The sequence below is a fragment of the Anomaloglossus baeobatrachus genome, chromosome 6 (assembly GCF_048569485.1).
Source record: "Anomaloglossus baeobatrachus isolate aAnoBae1 chromosome 6, aAnoBae1.hap1, whole genome shotgun sequence".
In the NCBI taxonomy this organism is placed as follows: Eukaryota; Metazoa; Chordata; class Amphibia; order Anura; family Aromobatidae; genus Anomaloglossus; species Anomaloglossus baeobatrachus.
Genome location: NC_134358.1, coordinates 479,477,480 through 479,501,087, shown reverse-complemented (window position 1 = coordinate 479,501,087; position 23,608 = coordinate 479,477,480). Strand labels below are relative to the sequence as shown.

Sequence of the window (23,608 nt, the reverse complement as noted above, 5' to 3'; positions counted from 1 at the left end):
TGGTGTAATCGTACCGTGCACTGCTGTAATCGTACCGTGCACTGGTGTAATCGTACCGTGCACTGGTGTAATCGTACCGTGCACTGGTGTAATCGTAGCGTGCACTGGTGTAATCGTACCGTGTCTGGTGTAATCGTACCGTGCACTGGTGTAATCGTACCGTGCACTGGTGTAATCGTACCGTGTCTGGTGTAATCGTACCGTGCACTGGTGTAATCGTAGCGTGCACTGGTGTAATCGTAGCGTGCACTGGTGTAATCGTACCGTGTCTGGTGTAATGGTACCGTGCACTGGTGTAATCGTACCGTGTCTGGTGTCTACGTTATTTCAGCTGAGAGCCCATTCAAAGCTATAGGTGTACAATTACCTCAGTCTAGTACTCAGGGCACAATGGCCGCTCCTCAGCACACCTTTTCCCGCCTTTTTGCTGGGTCACCTCCCTCCCATGTACCTGCCTGCGCTCACCTATTGTTGCTATGTGGGCCAAAAGTGATAAAAGATGAGCAGGATTAGTGGGGGGGGGGGGGGTAATTTTCCGTCTTCCCCTTCTGTCACACAACTTTTCTCACGTCAGAGACGTTTAGGAGCAGGAAAAGCTGGATGCGGGGAGCCGGGGACGCCTGTTGTTGGCCATTTTGAGGGTCACCCAGCTTTCCCAGATACAATAAAGCTCCCCGGAGACACAGCACAGCGGCAGCACCAATGAGATGAGAGCAGGCTTTCCTCCTCGTCTGTCACTTTACTGTACAGTACGACATTCCCATCCAGCCGCCATTCTGCGCCGCTCGCCCCGCCCTCTCTGTCTCTGTCTTATGAACCGCGAGAGGACGACGACGACGCCATTTTATGAAGCGGTTGGAAGAAGACAAAAGCGGTGAGAGGAGCGGTCATACAGACAGAGAGGAGGGGGACAAGTGGACTACGGCAGCGGTCGGCTATCTGCAACTACCTATCGGAAAATCGTTAATCGGTGACGGAAAGTAACCACCATGAACGACGTGGAAGGGAGAAACTTCAAGAGCAGAGTAAGTGTAAGCGTCTGCGTGTAGCCGCCGTGTACATGACTGGATGTCTGACGAGTTTTTCCGGTGTACGACTTGTCTGAGATGAGGATTCCCGGCTGGCGGCATCGTCTGTGGTTAAAGATGGCTCCTACTGCCGGGGGTATGAGGGGAGCGCTGCTGCCTGTCCTGGCTCGTGTGCACACAGCCCATGGAGGGGAGCGCTGCTGCCTGTCCTGGCTCGTGTGCACACAGCCCATGGAGGGGAGCGCTGCTGCCTGTCCTGGCTCGCGTGCACACAGCCCATGGAGGGGAGCGCTGCTGCCTGTCCTGGCTCGCGTGCACACAGCCCATGGAGGGGAGCGCTGCTGCCAGTCCTGGCTCGTGTGCACACAGCCCATGGAGGGGAGCGCTGCTGCCAGTCCTGGCTCGCGTGCACACAGCCCATGGAGGGGAGCGCTGCTGCCAGTCCTGGCTCGCGTGCACACAGCCCATGGAGGGGAGCGCTGCTGCCAGTCCTGGCTCGCGTGCACACAGCCCATGGAGGGGAGCGCTGCTGCCAGTCCTGGCTCGCGTGCACACAGCCCATGGAGGGGAGCGCTGCTGCCAGTCCTGGCTCGCGTGCACACAGCCCATGGAGGGGAGCGCTGCTGCCAGTCCTGGCTCGCGTGCACACAGCCCATGGAGGGGAGCGCTGCTGCCAGTCCTGGCTCGCGTGCACACAGCCCATGGAGGGGAGCGCTGCTGCCAGTCCTGGCTCGCGTGCACACAGCCCATGGAGGGGAGCGCTGCTGCCAGTCCTGGCTCGCGTGCACACAGCCCATGGAGGGGAGCGCTGCTGCCAGTCCTGGCTCGCGTGCACACAGCCCATGGAGGGGAGCGCTGCTGCCAGTCCTGGCTCGCGTGCACACAGCCCATGGAGGGGAGCGCTGCTGCCAGTCCTGGCTCGCGTGCACACAGCCCATGGAGGGGAGCGCTGCTGCCAGTCCTGGCTCGCGTGCACACAGCCCATGGAGGGGAGCGCTGCTGCCAGTCGTGGCTCGCGTGCACACAGCCCATGGAGGGGAGGAGCGCTGCTGCCAGTCGTGGCTCGCGTTCCCACAGCCCATGGAGGGGAGGAGCGCTGCTGCCAGTCGTGGCTCGCGTTCCCACAGCCCATGGAGGGGAGGAGCGCTGCTGCCAGTCGTGGCTCGCGTTCCCACAGCCCATGGAGGGGAGGAGCGCTGCTGCCAGTCGTGGCTCGTGTTCCCACAGCCCATGGAGGGGAGGAGCGCTGCTGCCAGTCGTGGCTCGTGTTCCCACAGCCCATGGAGGGGAGGAGCGCTGCTGCCAGTCGTGGCTCGTGTTCCCACAGCCCATGGAGGGGAGGAGCGCTGCTGCCAGTCGTGGCTCGTGTTCCCACAGCCCATGGAGGGGAGGAGCGCTGCTGCCAGTCGTGGCTCGTGTTCCCACAGCCCATGGAGGGGAGGAGCGCTGCTGCCAGTCGTGGCTCGTGTTCCCACAGCCCATGGAGGGGAGGAGCGCTGCTGCCAGTCGTGGCTCGTGTTCCCACAGCCCATGGAGGGGAGGAGCGCTGCTGCCAGTCGTGGCTCGTGTTCCCACAGCCCATGGAGGGGAGGAGCGCTGCTGCCAGTCGTGGCTCGTGTTCCCACAGCCCATGGAGGGGAGGAGCGCTGCTGCCAGTCGTGGCTCGTGTTCCCACAGCCCATGGAGGGGAGGAGCGCTGCTGCCAGTCGTGGCTCGTGTTCCCACAGCCCATGGAGGGGAGGAGCGCTGCTGCCAGTCGTGGCTCGTGTTCCCACAGCCCATGGAGGGGAGGAGCGCTGCTGCCAGTCGTGGCTCGTGTTCCCACAGCCCATGGAGGGGAGGAGCGCTGCTGCCAGTCGTGGCTCGTGTTCCCACAGCCCATGGAGGGGAGGAGCGCTGCTGCCAGTCGTGGCTCGTGTTCCCACAGCCCATGGAGGGGAGGAGCGCTGCTGCCAGTCGTGGCTCGTGTTCCCACAGCCCATGGAGGGGAGGAGCGCTGCTGCCAGTCGTGGCTCGTGTTCCCACAGCCCATGGAGGGGAGGAGCGCTGCTGCCAGTCGTGGCTCGTGTTCCCACAGCCCATGGAGGGGAGGAGCGCTGCTGCCAGTCGTGGCTCGTGTTCCCACAGCCCATGGAGGGGAGGAGCGCTGCTGCCAGTCGTGGCTCGTGTTCCCACAGCCCATGGAGGGGAGGAGCGCTGCTGCCAGTCGTGGCTCGTGTTCCCACAGCCCATGGAGGGGAGGAGCGCTGCTGCCAGTCGTGGCTCGTGTTCCCACAGCCCATGGAGGGGAGGAGCGCTGCTGCCAGTCGTGGCTCGTGTTCCCACAGCCCATGGAGGGGAGGAGCGCTGCTGCCAGTCGTGGCTCGTGTTCCCACAGCCCATGGAGGGGAGGAGCGCTGCTGCCAGTCGTGGCTCGTGTTCCCACAGCCCATGGAGGGGAGGAGCGCTGCTGCCAGTCGTGGCTCGTGTTCCCACAGCCCATGGAGGGGAGGAGCGCTGCTGCCAGTCGTGGCTCGTGTTCCCACAGCCCATGGAGGGGAGGAGCGCTGCTGCCAGTCGTGGCTCGTGTTCCCACAGCCCATGGAGGGGAGGAGCGCTGCTGCCAGTCGTGGCTCGTGTTCCCACAGCCCATGGAGGGGAGGAGCGCTGCTGCCAGTCGTGGCTCGTGTTCCCACAGCCCATGGAGGGGAGGAGCGCTGCTGCCAGTCGTGGCTCGTGTTCCCACAGCCCATGGAGGGGAGGAGCGCTGCTGCCAGTCGTGGCTCGTGTTCCCACAGCCCATGGAGGGGAGGAGCGCTGCTGCCAGTCGTGGCTCGTGTTCCCACAGCCCATGGAGGGGAGGAGCGCTGCTGCCAGTCGTGGCTCGTGTTCCCACAGCCCATGGAGGGGAGGAGCGCTGCTGCCAGTCGTGGCTCGTGTTCCCACAGCCCATGGAGGGGAGGAGCGCTGCTGCCAGTCGTGGCTCGTGTTCCCACAGCCCATGGAGGGGAGGAGCGCTGCTGCCAGTCGTGGCTCGTGTTCCCACAGCCCATGGAGGGGAGGAGCGCTGCTGCCAGTCGTGGCTCGTGTTCCCACAGCCCATGGAGGGGAGGAGCGCTGCTGCCAGTCGTGGCTCGTGTTCCCACAGCCCATGGAGGGGAGGAGCGCTGCTGCCAGTCGTGGCTCGTGTTCCCACAGCCCATGGAGGGGAGGAGCGCTGCTGCCAGTCGTGGCTCGTGTTCCCACAGCCCATGGAGGGGAGGAGCGCTGCTGCCAGTCGTGCCTGGCTCGTGTGTCCACAGCCTGTGCTAATACTGGTCCTGTTCTACATTGGTCAGTTGTGAATATGGCGGGTACTGTACATACAATAGACTTGTCATCCTTGTTGCTTCATCTGCAGCTCTTATGTAAGGGGTTTGTGGTTGAGAGCAACTACTGATACGCATAGATCTCCAATCGGAGTGATCCACCGTCTGAGGGAAGTCTTCTGTGGCTGTGGATTCGTCCTTTTGTTCAGCAGGCGACACAAAGGTCCGACTGCTCAGCTGTGGAGTCACTATTGTCTGCAACGGGCCCTGCCTTGTGTTACTGATATTCTGCGTTATTCTCTGGGCCCTATCGCCCCACAATTTTTCCTTTGTCAGTAAAGACGCTTTATATAAAATAAGGCGTTTTATTACTCCCCCGCGTGGTATTTCTTGCATCACTGCAGCCTAATAAGGTTTATAGAAAAATGTCCCTATCGGTGACTTCAGTGCACTAGATAATAAACCATAGGATCATGAGGTCTGTCCCTATTTGAATTCTTGCTGTTAGTAACATTGCTGCTTATTTGGGGTTTCAATCTACCCCGCCTGTCTTCTCAATCTCACGTTTTATTGTTCGGATACAGGGGTCTTGGGACATTAAACATTTCGGAGAGGCGTTTATAAATGATTGTCAGTATGGCTTTCCTCATCACAATCTGTACGCAGTCTATAGATACAGGTTTATGTACCTTGTTTTTGATTTCTTTGAACACTTGTGGCGACAAGCATCACCTATTGGAATCTCACCGAGGGATTTTTGCATTGTGACTTATAAGGCTATGTGCGCACGTTGCGTAAAAACATGCAGTTACGCTGCGCTTTGTAGCGCAGCGTAACTGCATGCGTCCTGCGGCCCCTGCACAGTCTATGGAGATTGTGCAGGGGCCGTGCGCACGTGGCGTCTAAGAGCGCAGCGCTTCGGCTACTGCCGAAGCGCTGCGCAAAAAGAAGTGGCATGTCACTTCTTTCCTGCGCTTTGCCGGCAGCTCCTGCTCTGTCTATGGCAGGGGCTGCAGGCAGAGCGCATGGAATCGGCGCTCACTACGGACATTTCTGCAGCGATCTAAAGCGCACATGTGCTCTTCAGATCGCTGCAGAAATTTCTGCAGGGCTTGTACGCAACTTGCGCACATAGCCTTACAGCGGTCTCAAATGTTTCCATGGGGATTGGCTTTTTTTGTTGTGGTTGGAAGTTGTGAGACACTTGCCATAGACTTCAAAACACGTGACTGCGATTTGGCTTTTTTATTTATAGCTATTCAGGCAAGTTGTAATGTTTTGTTTTTGTTTGTTTTTTTTCTTGTTTCTTCCCCCCTCACCTGCTTTATCTGACAACTGTAGCCGTGTGCCATGTCACCATGTAGTTAGAGCCTTAGACCATTTTTACACGTCTGTGTTTAAAATGCACATGTTACACGTCCATTTTGTACATCAGTGTGCTCTGTCTGTTCGTGTGACCGGCATCGGGATAAAAAATGCATGATACTGAAAGGTTTGTTGATTTTTATTTATTTTTAATGTGTGAAAGATGTGTCAAGACAGAAGTGTTTTTGTTTTTTTTTTTTTTTTCTTTTAAATTTGAACAATAATTTTAATATTTCAAAATTAGCCAAGGGACAGCAGACAACTGGGGGCTATTATTTTTAAGATTTGAAGGGCCATTGTTATTTGGGCCTTCCTAGCCTAAAAATAGCAGCCTGCAATCGCCCTAGAGGTGGTACATCTATTAGATGCGCCAAATCTAGTGCTGTACTCAGCTGTTCATGGTGCTATGGCAAACGATAATATATGGGGTTCGTCTGCTGTTAATTGCAAGCTGGCATCAGGCCCTGATATTAGTAATGGGTGGGTGTCTATCAGATACCCCCACCCCATTACTAATCCAGTAATTGAAAAATAAATTGTATTTGAACAAACACCCCCCCAACTACATCCTAATTCATCAATTTATTTCAAATTTTTACTAAAAAAAAAAATGCCCGACGTAATCCATAGTGACGACCCATGACGTTCCCGAAAAGCAAACCTGAAAGATATATAAAAAGAGAAAAATTATTTTAAAGAAATAAAGACAAGAGACCCCCTCTTTTACCAATTTATTTCTTAGGCAAATCTCTAATCCGGGTCCAGCGTAATCCAATAAGGGAGTCCCATGACTATCCCATAATCGCTGTTCAAGTCAATGAAGAACAGAACGTTCCTCAATGGATGGGAGAGCAGTACCTGCAGCCTCACACACTGCTGGGAGAAGCACTGTGGTGACCTGAGATGACCTCATGAGGTCACTGCAGGGGCTTACACAGCAGTGTGAGCAGGCGTGATGTGTGGTGACGTCATGAGATTAGCTCAGTTCATTGGATAAGGCAATCCACTCATGATGCCCGTGCGCATGAGTTACACGACTGCTCTCAAGTGAAGTATCGCGAGAGCCTGCAATGTCGCAGGCTCTTGCGATACTTGGTATGAGAACGGTAGTGGGCATGGAACTCTGACAAGCACTGACGTCATGAGTTCAGCTGAGCTAATTTCTTCAGGCAATGAACTGAGCTAACCTCATGACGTCACTGCTTGTTGCGGCTGCTCACACACTGCTGTGTGAGCCCCTGGGCTGACCTCATGAGGTCCTCTCGGGTTACTGCAGTGCTTTTCCCAGCGGTGTGTGAGGCTGCAGGCACTGCTCTCCCAGCCAATGGGGAACGGTCTGTTCTTCATTGACTGGAACAGCAAGTATGGGATCATCGTAGGGACCCCCTTATTAGGTTACGCTGGACCCGGATTAGGGATTTGCCAGTGAAATAAATTGGTGAAAGAGGGTGTCTCTTGTCTTTATTTCTTTTAAATACTTTCTCTTTTTGTGTCTTTCAGGTTCGCTTTTGGGGCACGTTGTGGGACGTCTCTATGGATTACGCTGGACTTTTTTTTTTGTTTGTTTTTTGTTAAAAATTTGAAATAGGTGAATGGAGCTGTTTGTTCAAATAAAATTTTATTTTTCAACTACTGGATTAGTAATGGGTGGTATCTGATAGACTCCCTCCCATTACTAATAACATCAACCCCATATATTGCCCCGTTTGCCACCACACCAGGGTTCGGGGCATCTAATAAATGCGCCACCCCTTTGGCGACTACGGGCTGTTATTTTTAAGCTGGCAAGGGCCAAATAACCATGGCCCAGCCCACCTTAAAATATCAGCTCCCAGTTGTCTGTTGTCCCTTGGCTAATCGGGGGGTGGGGGGGGGGCATTTTTAATTTTTTTGGTTTGTTTCTTTGTGTTGGGATAATTTAAAAAAAAAAAAAATCAGTGTGGGATCCCCACTATTTTTAAAACCAGATAGCTGACAGCTGGGGGTTGCGGTCCATGTGAGTGAAACCATAAGAAATAGTGTGTGTACACTTATGCCACACGTGCTGGAAACATGCATGGATGTGTGAAAGAGGCTTTACAGGGGTTTTCACGTGAACAATGTATATTTTAATCACGTGATCTTGAAATTTTAATAAGTTCCACAATTGAATGTGTTAATAAAATGCTCCATGCTGAGAGAATATTTTGTGAGTCCCTGCTATGTACTGTGTAATGGTGATGTGTGACCCTACAGGTACAGTCTGGCAATACCACGTCTCCTGGGCAGGGGAGGAAGCTAGTATAAAGACAGGACAGCAGGAGTGGGGGATAGCAACCGATTCTTACTGAGGTAACACTTGTTTAAAATCAGGGAGATGTTTTACCTCACTGAATCAGCTGCCATCCCCCATGCTGTCCTGTCTGTATACTGTTTCGCATCCTCTCCTGCTCAAGAGCTTTGGTATTATTAGACCATGTCCCTGTACAGTCAGACACAACCATTACACAGTACATAGCACAGGGGTGGGGAACCTCCGGCCCGCGGGCCGCATGCGGCCCGCCATGACCTTTTATGTGGCCCCCCGGGCAGATTCCCGGGGTAGGCAGTGCTGATGCTGTCACCGCGGTCTTGCTGCCGGCGGCCCTTTAAATCCACACATTGCTGTTTGTGCTGCAATGTGTTCTCCTGTCGGCCCGTGCCAATTGTGGGCGGGTCCACAGCAGCCTCACAGCTTCCAGCCTTGTGTGTCCGCCCCCTGCCCTCCGGAGATCAGTGCCTGCCTTCTCCTTCTGATGCAGTATGTCCGGCTCCTGCACTCCGGTGATGTGAATGCAATGCTGCTGTGAGTCCAGCGCCGACCCTCTGCTGCTATGTGCCCTGCCCAATGCTTTGTGCCTAAACCCCAGTTCTGTAAACCCTCTCCCCCAGAGTTGCATGAAACTCTCAGCACAGTGTGCCCCCCAATGTCCTGTGTGCAGCCCCCCAATGTCCTGTGTGGACCCCCCACACAAATCCTGTGTGCAGACCCCCCCCAGTCCTGTGTGCACCCCCCACACAATCCTGTGTGCAGACCCCCCCCAGTCCTGTGTGCACCCCCCACACAATCCTGTGTGCAGACCCCCCAGTCCTATGTGCACCCCCCACACAATCCTGTGTGCACCCCCCACACAATCCTGTGTGCAGCCCATCACCCAGTCCTGTGTGCAGCCCATCACCCAGTCCTGTGTGCAGCCCATCACCCAGTCCTGTGTGCAGCCCATCACCCAGTCCTGTGTGCAGCCCATCACCCAGTCCTGTGTGCAGCCCATCACCCAGTCCTGTGTGCAGCCCATCACCCAGTCCTGTGTGCAGCCCATCACCCAGTCCTGTGTGCAGCCCATCACCCAGTCCTGTGTGCAGCCCATCACCCAGTCCTGTGTGCAGCCCATCACCCAGTCCTGTGTGCAGCCCATCACCCAGTCCTGTGTGCAGCCCATCACCCAGTCCTGTGTGCAGCCCATCACCCAGTCCTGTGTGCAGCCCATCACCCAGTCCTGTGTGCAGCCCATCACCCAGTCCTGTGTGCAGCCCATCACCCAGTCCTGTGTGCAGCCCATCACCCAGTCCTGTGTGCAGCCCATCACCCAGTCCTGTGTGCAGCCCATCACCCAGTCCTGTGTGCAGCCCATCACCCAGTCCTGTGTGCAGCCCATCACCCAGTCCTGTGTGCAGCCCATCACCCAGTCCTGTGTGCAGCCCATCACCCAGTCCTGTGTGCAGCCCATCACCCAGTCCTGTGTGCAGCCCATCACCCAGTCCTGTGTGCAGCCCATCACCCAGTCCTGTGTGCAGCCCATCACCCAGTCCTGTGTGCAGCCCATCACCCAGTCCTGTGTGCAGCCCATCACCCAGTCCTGTGTGCAGCCCATCACCCAGTCCTGTGTGCAGCCCAACCTCCGAGTGGTGCCTGTGCCCTGCGCCCCCAGTTAATTTAATTGTTTCACCCAATATAGCAGGGTCATTTAAACATTGATAATTTTGTGCGGCCCCCGAAGGTTGGTAGAAATTTCCAAATGGCCCCCAACAGAAAAAAGGTTCCCCACCCCTGACATAGCAGGTACACATTCATAAGATTGTCTCGGCACAGGAAGACTTATTTATTTATTTCTTTGTCGCTCCATTGGGAGACCCAGACAATTGGGTGTATAGGCTATGCCTCCGGAGGCCGCACAAAGTATTACACTAAAAGTGTAAAGCCCCTCCCCTTCTGCCTATACACCCCCCGTGCTCCCACGGGCTCCTCAGTTTTTATGCTTTGTGCGAAGGAGGCAGACATGCACGCACAGCTCCATAGATTGGTCAGCAGCAGCTGCTGACTATGTCGGATGGAAGAAAAGTGGGCCCATATAGGGCCCCCAGCATGCCCCCTTCTCACCCCACTCTTGTCGGCGGTGTTGTTAAGGTTGAGGTATCCATTGCGGGTACGGAGGCTGGAGCCCACATGCTGTTTTCCTTCCCCATCCCCCTCAGGGCTCTGGGTGAAGGGGTGAAGTGGGATCCTATCGGTCTCCAGGCACTGAGACCGTGCTTCATCCACAACTCCTGGGAGCCTGCTGGATAGGAGCCGGGTATCGTTCAGGGACATGGCCCTGCTACTTGGAGGTACTCTGTGTCCCCGTGGGGACCGAGCACAGCAACACTCCAGCATTGCTGGGTGTGCTAGTGCACCGGGGACCGCGGCGCTGACCGGGTTAAATGTGCCATTACACACTCAGCGTCGCTGAGTGTGTTTATGTAGGGGGACTACCGCGCTGACCGCCGCCGCCATGTTTAACACTGAGGCGCGGCTGGGACTTGTAGTGCGCCGGGGACTTCCGCGCGGCCGCGCTTTTACGGCGGCCACGCTTATTACTCGAGTCCCCGGCTTTTGCGGCCTAGTCTTTCTTCCTCCCGCCCACAGCCCTGACAAGCAGGGGAAGGGCGGGACGCTGTACAGACGAGCAGCAATGAGGGCTGGAGAATGCTTTGCATACTCCACCCCCCTCACTGTGCACTGTGGGGCACCAGTTCCCGCACTTTCTGGGTCACGCCCACGGCTCCCTCCTCTCCTCAGGACGCCGGCAGCCATTCCTGTCAGCTCCTCGGACGCTGCAGAGGGGGACAAATTCTGGGAGACCCAGGCAGGGATTCTGGTGGCCTCACAACCGCTTTAAGCGGGTGGTAAGCAGCACCTGTGGTGCTAGCCCCATTGTGCAGAGGTGTAATTATATGTTTATGGTATATACTTTACACTGTATAGTGCACAGTTGTTTTCTGGCTATATACTCTATTGTGTTGCTCAGGGAAGACAATAGCATGGCGCCCACAAAAGGCAGGGGTGCCAAAACACAGGCTTACTATGCTGCCTGCGCCGCATGTACGACGCCGCTACCGGCAGGTTCCACTGACCCTCATTGTGTGCACTGCTCGGCCCCTACTGCACTTACTTGCTCAGCCGGAGCCTCTGCTAAGAGGGGCCAGGGGGAGCCACCTGCTGACACTCTCCAGGTGACAGGGACGGAGTTTGCAGTCTTTACAGATAAACTCTCTGAAACTATGGCTAAGATACTAGAAGCCTTGCAGTCCAGACCGGTATCTCAGCACAGGGACTCTGTTGAGTCATTGTTCCCTGGCCCCCCTCAGTTGGACCAACAATGTCCCCCCGGGGTATCTCATAGATCCCAGGCTGGGGGCTCTGACACGGACCCCAGCCCCAGACCGATTTAAGCGAGCTCGCTTGGAAATTCCCTCGACATCATCATGTTGTTCAGGGTCTCAGCGAGGGGAATCTCTGGTTGATGACGCGGAGGTAGCTGATCAGGATTCTGATCCTGAGGCCGCTCTCAATCTTGATACTCCGGACGGGGACGCCATAGTGAACGATCTTATTGCGTCCATCAATCGAATGTTGGATATTTCTCCCTCAGCTCCTCCGGTGGAGGAGTCAGCTTCTCAGCAGGAGAAATTCCGTTTCAGGTTTCCCAAGCGTACACAGAGTATGTTTCTGGACCACTCTGATTTCAGAGAGGCAGTCCAGAATCACCATGATTGTCCAGATAAGCGTTTTTCTAAGCGCCTTAAGGATACACGTTATCCCTTTCCCCCTGACGTGGTCAAAGGTTGGACTCAGTGTCCCAAGGTGGATCCTCCAATCTCCAGACTGGCGGCTAGATCCATACTTGCAGTTGAAGATGGGGCTTCACTCAAAGATGCCACTGACAGGCAGATGGAGCTCTGGTTGAAATCCATCTATGAAGCTATCGGCGCTTCTTTTGCCCCAGCATTCGCAGCCGTATGGGCGCTACAAGCTATATCAGCAGGTCAAGCGCAAATTGACGCAGCCACACGCACTTCCGCGCCGCAGGTGGCGTCCATAACCGCTCAGACGTCAGCAATGGCGTCTTACGTTATTAATGCTGTCCTGGACTCTGCGAGCCGTACGGCGGTTGCATCCGCCAATTCGGTGGTACTCCGCAGGGCCTTGTGGCTACGGGAATGGAAGGCAGATTCTGCTTCCAAAAAGCGCTTAACTAGTTTGCCAATTTCTGGCGACCGATTGTTTGGCGAGCGTTTGGATGAAATCATCAAACAATCCAAGGGAAAGGATACATCCTTACCCCAGCCCAAACCGAACATACCCCAACAGAGGAGGGGGCAGTCGAGGTTTCGGTCCTTTCGGGGCGCGGGCAGGTCCCAATTCTCCTCGTCCAAAAGGCCTCAGAAAGATCAAAGGAACTCTGATTCATGGCGGTCTAAGTCACGTCCAAAAAAGACCACAGGAGGTGCTGCTACCAAAGCGGCTTCCTCATGACTTTCGGCCTCCGCAATCTGCATCCTCGGTCGGTGGCAGGCTCTCCCGCTTTTGCGACACCTGGCTGCCACGGGTAAAAGACCGCTGGGTGAGAGACATTCTGTCTCACGGTTACAAGATAGAGTTCACCTCTCGTCCCCCGACTCGATTCTTCAGGTCATCCCCGCCTCCCGAGCGAGCCGAGGCTCTTCTGCAGGCGCTGGGCACTCTGAAGGCAGAAGGAGTGGTGGTCCCTGTTCCTCTTCAGCAACAGGGTCACGGTTTTTACTCCAACCTGTTTGTGGTCCCTGTCTGTAGAGACAAGAGAAAGGGCAAAAGGAACGGGGAAAAAAAGGGGAAAAAAAATCATGTTGCCTCGTATCCAAAAAAAGTGTACCAATATTTATCCCTAAGGGAACCAGAACTGTGACGTGAATGTGATATACAGACTCACTTCACCCCTGCTTATATCACATTCACGTCACGGTTCTGGTTCCCTTAGGGATAAATATTGGTACACTTTTTTTTTGGATACGAGCCAACATGATTTTTTTTTCCCCCCCTTTTTTTTTTTTTTTTTTTTTTGTCCCGTTCCTTTTGCCCTTTCTCTTGTCTCTACATTTCTCGGTATTGATTACCATTCCTTCATACATCCTCTTTTCTTCCCCTCTTTTCTCTACAATTGTTTCACATTGTTCACATTTTCAACAGATCCCGATAACTTCTTAACGGTGGCACCAGCCGCACATATGAGAATTACCCGACAACTTTGATCAAATGTCACCGGACTATATGGTGTTCTAGGCAAGGTTGGGATTTCCTACATATACTCACTAGATATATATATATATTTTTTATTCCTGCTCTAATTTTTTAAAAAAAGAAGCAATCTTACACACATTTTGCACGACTATTTTTTTTATTCATATATTCCAGTCCTTGGGACAGAGAAAAGCGATTATAAGATGTTTTATTATGAGATTTGGTGAATATAACATACGTCATTTGGTTTTTTATAATGTATGGATTCCCGCCGATTTTAGAAAAAAAAAAACAAAAGGGGTGGATCATGACGTCATCAGTGAGGTATATAATGCTGTAAGCATTCCTTGTATAGCAGATTTGATGTTTCTTGCCAGTCGTTCCTGAGGAAGGGAGCTGTGTCTTCCAAAACGCGTTGACCTGTGCATTGAATAAAAGCAACATTAATCTACAATCTTCATGATCGGCTAGTCATTGGCGCGGCTTGGACACCCTGCTCTACTACTCTTTTATCTGCCAATTTGGGGACCGCTGCAGTGGCTTGGAGTAACGTACATGCTGTTATAGGAGTTGTGACTTTCACAACCCCTATAGGTGAGTCATACCACCCCTCTTCACCCACCCCCCTTGCTAGCGGGGTAAGACCCTATTGCGCTTCTTTTTCCACAGTTTATCACACATCTGTTTTAGCTATGTGGTCCATACATGATTTTCACAGAACATGTAGTTCCTATTTGACTGGTCACATTACCATGGATAATTTATTTTTTCCCCTCAATATGAAAATATTGCTGATTAAGCACTGATGATAAAAACTGGCATTTTAAAAAAGATTATATAATTAAACTTTTTATTTTTTTCTTCTCCCTTCCCTTGCATGTGGGGAAGAAATGGTGCCAGATTGAGGCCTTTGTCTTCCACTGCTGTTATGGTATTAGAACAGTCAATGGTTGTTCTGTATATTGCATTTTTCTGTGTTTGTTAAACTGGGCTCGCAGCATTTCCTTATAGATTGCGTAAGGTGGATCTAGTTGCAGCAGTCAAGGAGTTTTCTTCTTTGACTGGGGCCACACGGGGATTACTGCGATCCCCTCGCATGACACTCGGGTCACGCTGGCAGTACAGCAAAGCAGAGTGTCATGCTAGTGTCCCTGCGACTGAGGTCCGACTGTGCGAGCAGACGACCTCCGCTGCGGAGGGCGGGCCGGCACTGAGGAGGGGCGGGCCGGTGGAGGGGAGGGAGGGATTTATCTCCCTCTCTCCTCCGTAGCCAGCTATTGCCATTCTCGCCCTGCACTCGCGGTACACCGCAAGTGCAGTGCGATCTCTCTCGCTCCATACACTTGAATGGATGCGAGAGAAAGAGTCTCACATTACAATTGCAGCATGCCGCGATTGTTTTCTCGGTCCGATTTAGGGCTGAGAAAATAATCACTCGTGCACTGACACACAGGCTAAAATTGGTCCGAGTTGAATGCGAAGTTTTATTGCACTCTACTCGCACCGTTTTTCTCGCCGTGTGTCTTAGGCCTTTTCAGAAATCCTCTGTTCCCCCGGCTGCAAGTAAAAGCTGTGTGAAGTGGTTGTTTGCTTCTGTTTTAGGCTGTGTGCTTATTGAATGCGTTTTAGGTGCAGTTTGTGGTCCAAATCTGCATGTCTTGCTTCATGCTAGCAAAGTCGATGAGAATTATGAAGTGCTGTGCGCACTTTTCTTAGTTGTTTTAGATTTGGTACAGAAAATAAACTGCAGCATGTCAATTGATGCGTGTTTTGTTTTGTTTTTTTTTGCCCTTCCACCCATTGACATCACTACAAAAAAACGTGCGTTTTTGGTGCGTTTTCAGCTTAGTACATGTTCCGCCGGTCTCTGCTTCCTCCCGATGCACACACAGACCATGAGGTGGCCTTGGTGCTGGTAGGGTAGTCTAGGTTTTTTTTTTTTTTTTTTTTTCTATGCGAAAAAAAAAAACAGATTTCAAAAGATTCCTCATAAAATTGTGGTTAAGTCTTGTGTCTGATCTGTATTGATCTTGTATTTGTTGTGGCCACCTGTCAAATCGGGAGCCCAAAGCACTTTGTAAGTACGGTACTAGGACAGGGAGCTGCTCTGATTCAGAGACTCTCACTGTAACAGAAATGGATCACTTGCAAATCTGATCAAAAACTAATGTTATTACTTTTTAGATAATGCCTGATCTGTAGTATATACATTATACTTGGGTAGCTCTGAACTAAACTCTTTCTGGCTTGCGGCAAACAGTGTATAGAAGGATTAAGGCTGTGTGCACACGATGCGTTTTTTACCGCGGAAACGCTGCGTTTTGAACCGCAGCGTTTCAGTGGCAAATTGCATGCGTTCAGCTTTCCCAGCAAAGTGTATGGGAAAGCTGAAAAATCAGTGCACACGCTGCGTTTCTTTCCGCAGCGTTTTGGATGCCAAAAATCGGTGCGGAAAGAAAAGCAGCATGTCACTTCTTTTGTGCGTTGTGGCTGCGTTCTCTCCCCCATTGAAATCAATGATGTGGGGACAGAACGCAGCCACAACGCATGGACCTGCTTTTTTGTTGCGGTCCGCGGCCTTTGTCGGCACACAGAACGCAGGCATTTACCTGGAAGTGAGGTCAAGAGGCTTCCTGTTGACCTCACTTCCTGGCAAAGCCCCCGGTGTCGCCAAAGTGCCCGCCCCGACCCCCGACCCCCCTCCCGAAAATCCAACATGGCCGCGCGCACAGTAGCGCACCGGCCGCCCTGCTCCTATGATTTCTGTCGCATGTGCAATAACACATGCGACAGAAAACTGTTCCCCAGGCCCTGCCCGTTCACCCCCTATTCCCCCCGGTGTCATACATACCTGTCCGGTCGCAGCGCTGATCCCCCGCGGCCCCCTCCTCCTTCACAGTGCACGCCGGCCGGTCACATGAGCAGAGCAGCTGACAGCCAGCACAGTGTTCAGAGAGCTGTGCTGGCTGCTCGCACTCTGCAGCTGTGACCCGGGGAGAGTGGGTGCAGATTTTTGCACCCACTCTCCTCAAATGGAGGGTCTGCCCTCCTAGAAAATGGGGGATACGTTTCCTGAACGTGCCCCCATATTCTAGAAGGTCCAGAGGCGACGTGGGACATCCATATGGATTTCTGCGGACCCATTTTTTTTTTATTAAATTGGAGAACAAGGGAATGATTTGGGGAGTGTTTTTTCTAATAAAACATTTTTTGTTGTCTTCTTTTGCTTTTGTTTCCTGTCAATTAGTTATGTCGGGTGTCTGATAGACCCGTGACATCACTAATTGCTGGGCTTGATGCCAGGTGACATTACACATCTGGTATCAACCCCATTTATTACCCCGTTTGCCAACGCACCAGGGCGCGGGATGAGTTGGGGCGAAGCGCCAGGATTGGCGCATCTAATGGATGCGCCACTTCTGGGGCGGCTGCGGCCTGCTATTTTTAGGCTGGGAAGAGTCCAATAACCATGGCTCTTCCCACCCTGAGAATACCAGACCCCAGCTGTCAGCTTCACCTTGGCTGGTGATCTAATTTGGGGGGACCCCACGTTATTTTTTTTTTTATTCTTTATTTATATATATAAAAAAAAAACATGGGGAGCCCTCCAAATTGATCACCAGCCAAGATGAAGCTGCCAGCTGTGGTTTGCAGGCTACAGCTGTCTGCTTTACCCTGACTGGCTATCAAAAATAGGGGGGACCCCACGCCATTTTTTTCATTTTTTTTTTTTTTTTTTTTTTTTTTATTGGATAAATACTAAGCTAGGCACCCTTTAGTGCCACATGAAAGGTACTAAAGGTGCCAGCTTAGAATATGCAGGCGGGGGTAGGACGTTCTATATATTTGACATCCCTTCATCCATTGACGCTTTTTAGGCTGTGTGTCCACAATCAGGGTTTGCAGCGTTATGGGCGCTGAGTGTTTTCCCTGCGTCCATAACGCTGCGTTGTGCAGTAGAAGCACAGTGGAAGGATTTTTGGAGATCCCATGCCCACTGTGCTTCTTTTCTCCGCAGCATAAACTGACCGGTAGCGTGGCTTCCCGAGCCTCAGCATGTCAATTTATGCTGCGGAGACGAGTGTTCTCTGCAGGTAGTATAGAGCTCCACAGCAGCCTGAACCCAAATCGTGGGCATGGGCAGCTGCAGGAAGGCTGGCACTGTGTACTAGACGCCGTGTCGCTGGATCATGGCCACATAGCCTTAGGCCCCTTTCACACGTCAGTGATTCTGGGACGTTTGTGCTTTTTTTTAAACGTACCAGGATCACTGACATACGCAGACCCATTATAATGAATGGGTCTGCTCACACGTCAGTGATTTTTCACTGCACGTGTCTCCATGCGGCGTACCCGCGTGTGCGTGATTGCCGCACGGAGACATGTCCATTTTTTTCTGGCATCACTGATGTCCCACGGACCACGCAGTGGTGTGATCCGTGAAACACGTGCCAGAAAAAAACGTGCTTTTAAAATAAAAAAACATTTTAACTCACCCGGCTCCAGCGATGTCCTCTGCAGCCCGTCCTCCCTGTTCCTTCTGTGCCGGCTCATTATTGTCGCGCATATTCATGATGCACGACACAGCCAACCCGGAAGCAGCTGCTGCGGGGGTCAGCGCCGGCCGGATGCTGCACCGCGGGAGCGATCAGCACCATGGAGAGCGGGAGCGGGTGCAGGTGAGTTAATCTCTAAGTGCAATCACGGGCCACGGAGAACGGAGCCCGGATTGCACTTAGACAACCCACGTGTGCCGTGATTCACGGCACACGGAGGGACATGCGCGTGTTTTACACGCCAGTGAAAAACGTCAGTGTTTTTCACTGACATGTGAAGCGGGCCTAAAAGTGAGAATATTGTTGCTACAGCAACATTTTGGGTGAAGTAGCTGTGGATTCAAAATGCTTAATATACTCCTGAATAAAATCCTTGATGGGTGCAGATTCCAAAATGGGGTCACTTGTGGGGGTTTTCTGACGTATAGGTACCTAAGGGGCTTGGTGCGCGAAGTTTATTTCAACTTTTCCAAAATTCAAATGGTGCTCCTTCCATTCCAAGCCCTCCCATTTATCCAAACAGAATGTGGAGAAGGAAATGACATCACAGGTTTTTTTTTCCAAAGGTCTGTGTTCAACCAACTTTATTATCACTGACAAGTCTTAAAAAACGCATGAAAAACGCATGCGTTTTCGACAGGGCTGTGGAGTCGGTAAGCCAAACCTTCGACTCCGACTCCGACTCCTCAAATTCTCTTGCACCGACTCCGGCTCCGACTCCGGCTCCGGCTCCGACTCCGGCTCCGGCTCCGACTCCTACATATATTGCTTATAGTTAGGTGAAAAATTTATTGTAGTACATGAATATGTGTATGTGAACATCAGACATTTAATAATTTTTATGATACAATAATCAAGATATTTGGATAGAACATAAAATATATTTATTGGAATACAACTTTAGAACACAAAACACTGTAATAAATTGTAAATATGTAATACACTATGTAATATACAGTAGATTACATATATATCTTGTGTGTGTGTGTATATACACTGTATATATATATATATATATATATATATATATATATATATATATATATATATATATATATATATATATATTATATATATTACATATTTACAATTTATTAGTTTTTTTGTGTTCTAAAGTTGTATTCCAATAAATATTTTATGTTCTATCCAAATATCTTGATTATTGTATCATAAAAACAATTAAATGTCTGATGTTCACATTGTACTACAATAAATTTTTCACTTAAATATAAGCATTATACTAAATGTTGTTATTTAGTAAAATATTCAGCACATTCTGCATTGCACTCCTGTCCCCAATTTATTATATATTTTAGGAGTCGGAGTCGGTGCATTTTATACCGACTCCGACTCCGACTCCACCAAAATGAACTCCGACTCCGACTCCACGACTCCGACTCCGACTCCACAGCCCTGGTTTTCGATGCGTTGTTTCTCAAAAAGCATTGTTTACAATTCTCCCCTCTGCCAGAGGGTGCGTTTTTTTCCGCGCGGAAAAAAAAGCAACGTGTGCACATACCCTAAAGGAAAGAATGAGTAGTATACTGGAAATAAAGGGAGTTTTTTCTTTGTTTTTTGGCCCTCAGAAACTGGGTAGCGTGTTCAGGAATTTATGGCAGGCTTAGATAATGTAAGGTCTTATGTTTGAGATTTTTTTTTTTTTTTTATGGATGTTTTCGGCAGTAACAGGGAAATCATGATAAGTTCTGTGTATACTCTACCTGCTGGCTTTTCATAATTTCACTGCCGCAGACGAGTATGTAGTCCAGATTTGCTTAAATATACTAAATGTTCTTTTTCCATTAAGGTTAATTTTCGTGAAGAAATGGAAGAGTTTATTCCAAGAATGTTGAAGAGAATACAAGATAAAAGAAGGCTAATGAAAAGTTGTAAAGATCAGAAAATTTCTATTGAATGGGGGAAAAAAAATATATCAGAAGACTGTTCAGATAGAAGCTCTTGAATATAATTAAGGCTTTAATGAATTGGTTGCATTGGGGAAGAATTCACGAAGTTGAAAAATGAAAATAAGTAAATAAATAAAATAATGAAGAATGAAGAAAAGTTTAAAGCAAGAGTGTCGTAGAATTAAAAGAATCTGGAAGAATGAATGGGTCCTAGGTTAAGTAAATGTATGGTTTATGTTCCAGTGTCTGTATGATCAAAATAACTTTGCATGATTTTAGTTAACAGAATTTGGATTTGGTCATATGGTTCAAATAGGGTATTGATAGTGAATAGTATCTCTGAGTTAAATGCAGTGAATTAGAGGGCAGCGTAAACAGTAACCTAACCATTTTGATTTTTTTCAGGTTTATATAATTTGTCTATCAAGGTAGGCATGTCTAAGAACTGCTCCATTTTTAATGTACTTTGTTCTCTTAGGGGTCACGCTCTCGTTCCAAGTCCGCTGGAGAAAGTGCTCCATGTGCAAAATCGGAAAGTCAATCTCGCTCGCGTAGTCGATCAAGACCTTCCAAGAAGTCAGAGTCCCGTTCTCAGTCCAGGTCAAAATCTCGGTGAGTGAGAATTTTTAAAGTTGATATATTGTAACCATGGTGGTTTAGAGTTGTATTGCTCCTAATTAAAAGGAATCAAAATTTATTGTAACAATATAAAAAAAAAAAAATACATGTGCATATTGCTTTAAAAGGGTAATCAAGCCACAAACCTTTGTCAGAATACGATCCTGAATGGAGCGGTTTTGGAAACCGATGCATCCACTCTTCAGACCTCTGTCTCCCTAGCCTAAAGAGAACTTGTGAGGCGATTTATGCTGCCCAGGCCACAGGGTGCATGAATTGCAGCCAGTTATTACAATCTCTGAATTGCTGCGGCATGTATAGTTTAAAGATCCGGTTGAGGACCTTAGCCAGACAGGAGAGAAATATCAGTCGTCTGCAGAGGTGTTTGGAAGAGCTGTGGGCAGAGCTGGACAGTTTAGTCTCCAGCCAGATTTTCAAACTAGTATTCTGAGACACTGACATTTCAGATAACAATATACTTTGCTGTAATCGTGCATCCAGGGTAAGATTTGTGCAGCCTGGGTTTGGACAGCATGAATCAACTACAGGTTCCTTTTATAAGGTCTATTGCTTCATGTGACTGCACTATTATCAATCACAACTCTTATCGCAATGTGCTGATGGATTCCATGACAAGTGGGGTCCCCCGAAGGCACCCTTCATATGAGTGATCTCTTATATAATGCAATGCTGTATAAAATTATAGAGAGAGAGAGAGATAGAGATATAATATATATATATATATATATATATATATATATATATATATATATATATATATATATATATATATATATATATATATATATATATATATATATATATATATATATATATATATAAATATCTCTATCATCTCATTCCTGTTCAGATGTCTAGTGGGACTAAAAGATAACGTAACATGTACAGTGTAAGTAACTTGGTGTGCAAGTATTTCGCTATATGAGAAAAGCTTGGTGTAAATTTGTAACTCTATTTACGAGCAAGCTTTGCTGTACGAGCAAAATACCACACACACTTCCGGTTCCATATGCACAGACACACACATATATTATGCTCACGTATCCTCCGTTCCCTCGCCGGCCTCATACCTGGTTCTTGTAGTTCAGATATGTGGATCCGGTAACCAGCACAACTGATACAGGAGCTGCCGCTGTGCTTCCCAATATCAGCGCGCTGACCAATCAGAACCACTGACGTGGCCAATCAGAGGCAAGCGGCTCATGCCAATGACAGCCACTGAAGGCCTGGCATCGGCCGCCATGGATACCGGCGGACTGCAAGAGCTAGGACGGCGAGGGAACGGAGTAGAATAGTGAGCATAGTGTGCGCATGTGTGTGGAATGGCACAATAGGGAAGCAGGATGGGACATGCTACAAGTTGTGGAACGAATTGTCTGCATTCCAATGATTTCATGCGGGAAATCTTGCTTTGCTAGAAGAGTAAATTTGGTTTACGAGGAGCACACTCCCAGAACGAATTGTTCTCTTAAACCAAGGTTCCACTGTATATAATGGATATATTTGTACTACAGAGAAAAGACACCCCTTAACTTCTTTAGGACATTGGTACATCATGAAAGTCTGTGCCATTCCGGCCAATGCCGTACCCAATATGTCATGGTGATCACGGGGTTTCCTGCACTGTAACCCCGCAATCTCTGCCTGATCTCTGTTTATCTTGTAGCTGAGACCTGGCAGATCTCTGAAAGTTAGTGTCCCATAAAGGGGACTAAGTAAAAAAAAATAATTATTTAATTTTTTTTTTTCACTCAACTGATTTTTATGGTGTAAAAGCAGCAAAACAAAAAATATAAATATCATTCATTCATTCATACATACATACATACATACATACATACATACATACATACATACATACATACAGTCAGGGCCAGAAATATTTGGACAGTGACACCAGTTTTGTTGTTTTAGCTGTTAACAAAAACATGTTCAGAAATACAATTATATATATAATATGGGCTGAAAGTGCACACTCCCAGCTTCAATATGAGAGTTTTCACATCCAAATCGGAGAAAGGGTTTAGGAATCATAGCTCTGTAATGCATAGCCTCCTCTTTTTCAAGGAACCAAAAGTAATTGGACAAGGGACTCTAAGGGCTGCAATTAACTCTGAAGGCGTCTCCCTCGTTAACCTGTAATCAATGAAGTAGTTAAGGGTACTTTCACACATCCGGATTTTTGCTCTGCGGCACAATACGGCGTTCTGCAGAAATACCGCAACCGGCTTTTGTAACGCCGGTTGCGTTTTTTTTTTGCATAGACTTACATTAGTGCCGTATTGTGCCGCAGGGGTTGCGTTCGGTCCAGTTTTTACCGCATGCGGCAGATTTAGCCGATGCCGCGGCCGGATCGAACGTTCCCTGCAACGTTTTTTGCTCCGGCAAAAAACACCGCATTGCGCCGCATCCGGCCGCTGCGGCACATTTTTCAATGCATACCTATGGAGGCCGGATGCGGCGCGATGCGGAAAAAAACGCATCCGCTCGCCGCATGCGGTTTTTTCCACTGCGCATGCTCAGTAGCATGCCGCAACCGGAAAAAAACGGACGGGCCGCATGTAAAAACGTATGCAAAGGATGTGGTGTGATTGAGCCGCAGTGCTCAAACCGGATGTGTGAAAGTAGCCTAAAAGGTCTGGGGTTGATTACAGGTGTGTGGTTTTGCATTTGGAAGCTGTTGCTGTGACCAGACAACATGCGGTCTAAGGAACTCTCAATTGAGGTGAAGCAGAACATCCTGAGGCTGAAAAAAAAAAAAAAATCCATCAGAGAGATAGCAGACATGCTTGGAGTAGCAAAATCAACAGTCGGGTACATTCTGAGAAAAAAGGAATTGACTGGTGAGCTTGGGAACTCAAAAAGGCCTGGGCGTCCACGGATGACAACAGTGGTGGATGATCGCCGCATACTTTCTTTGGTGAAGAAGAACCTATTCACAACATCAACTGAAGTCCAGAACACTCTCAGTGAAGTAGGTGTATCTGTCTCTAAGTCAACAGTAAAGAGAAGACTCCATGAAAGTAAATACAAAGGGTTCACATCTAGATCCAAACCATTCATCAATTCCAAAAATAGACAGGCCAGAGTTAAATTTGCTGAAAAACACCTCATGAAGCCAGCTCAGTTCTGGAAAAGTATTCTATGGACAGATGAGATAAAGATCAACCTGTACCAGAATGATGGGAAGAAAAAAGTTTGGAGAAGAAAGGGAACGGCACATGATCCAAGGCACACCACATCCTCTGTAAAACATGGTGGAGGCAACGTGATG

General features: G+C 49.8%; 1 protein-coding gene across 1 annotated transcript in view; it reads left to right on the top strand.

Annotated features, from left to right (window-relative positions):
- The first annotated feature begins 755 nt into the window (after positions 1 to 755).
- The window catches only part of TRA2A (transformer 2 alpha homolog), a 64,443-nt gene continuing 41,590 nt past the window's right edge, over positions 756 to 23,608 (top strand). Inside the window, exons 1-2 of the mRNA XM_075315363.1 lie at positions 756 to 1,031; positions 20,174 to 20,307. Of these exons, the coding sequence (XP_075171478.1) occupies positions 990 to 1,031; positions 20,174 to 20,307 (176 nt within the window). The 5' untranslated portion in view covers positions 756 to 989. The remainder of the gene's footprint in view (positions 1,032 to 20,173; positions 20,308 to 23,608) is intronic.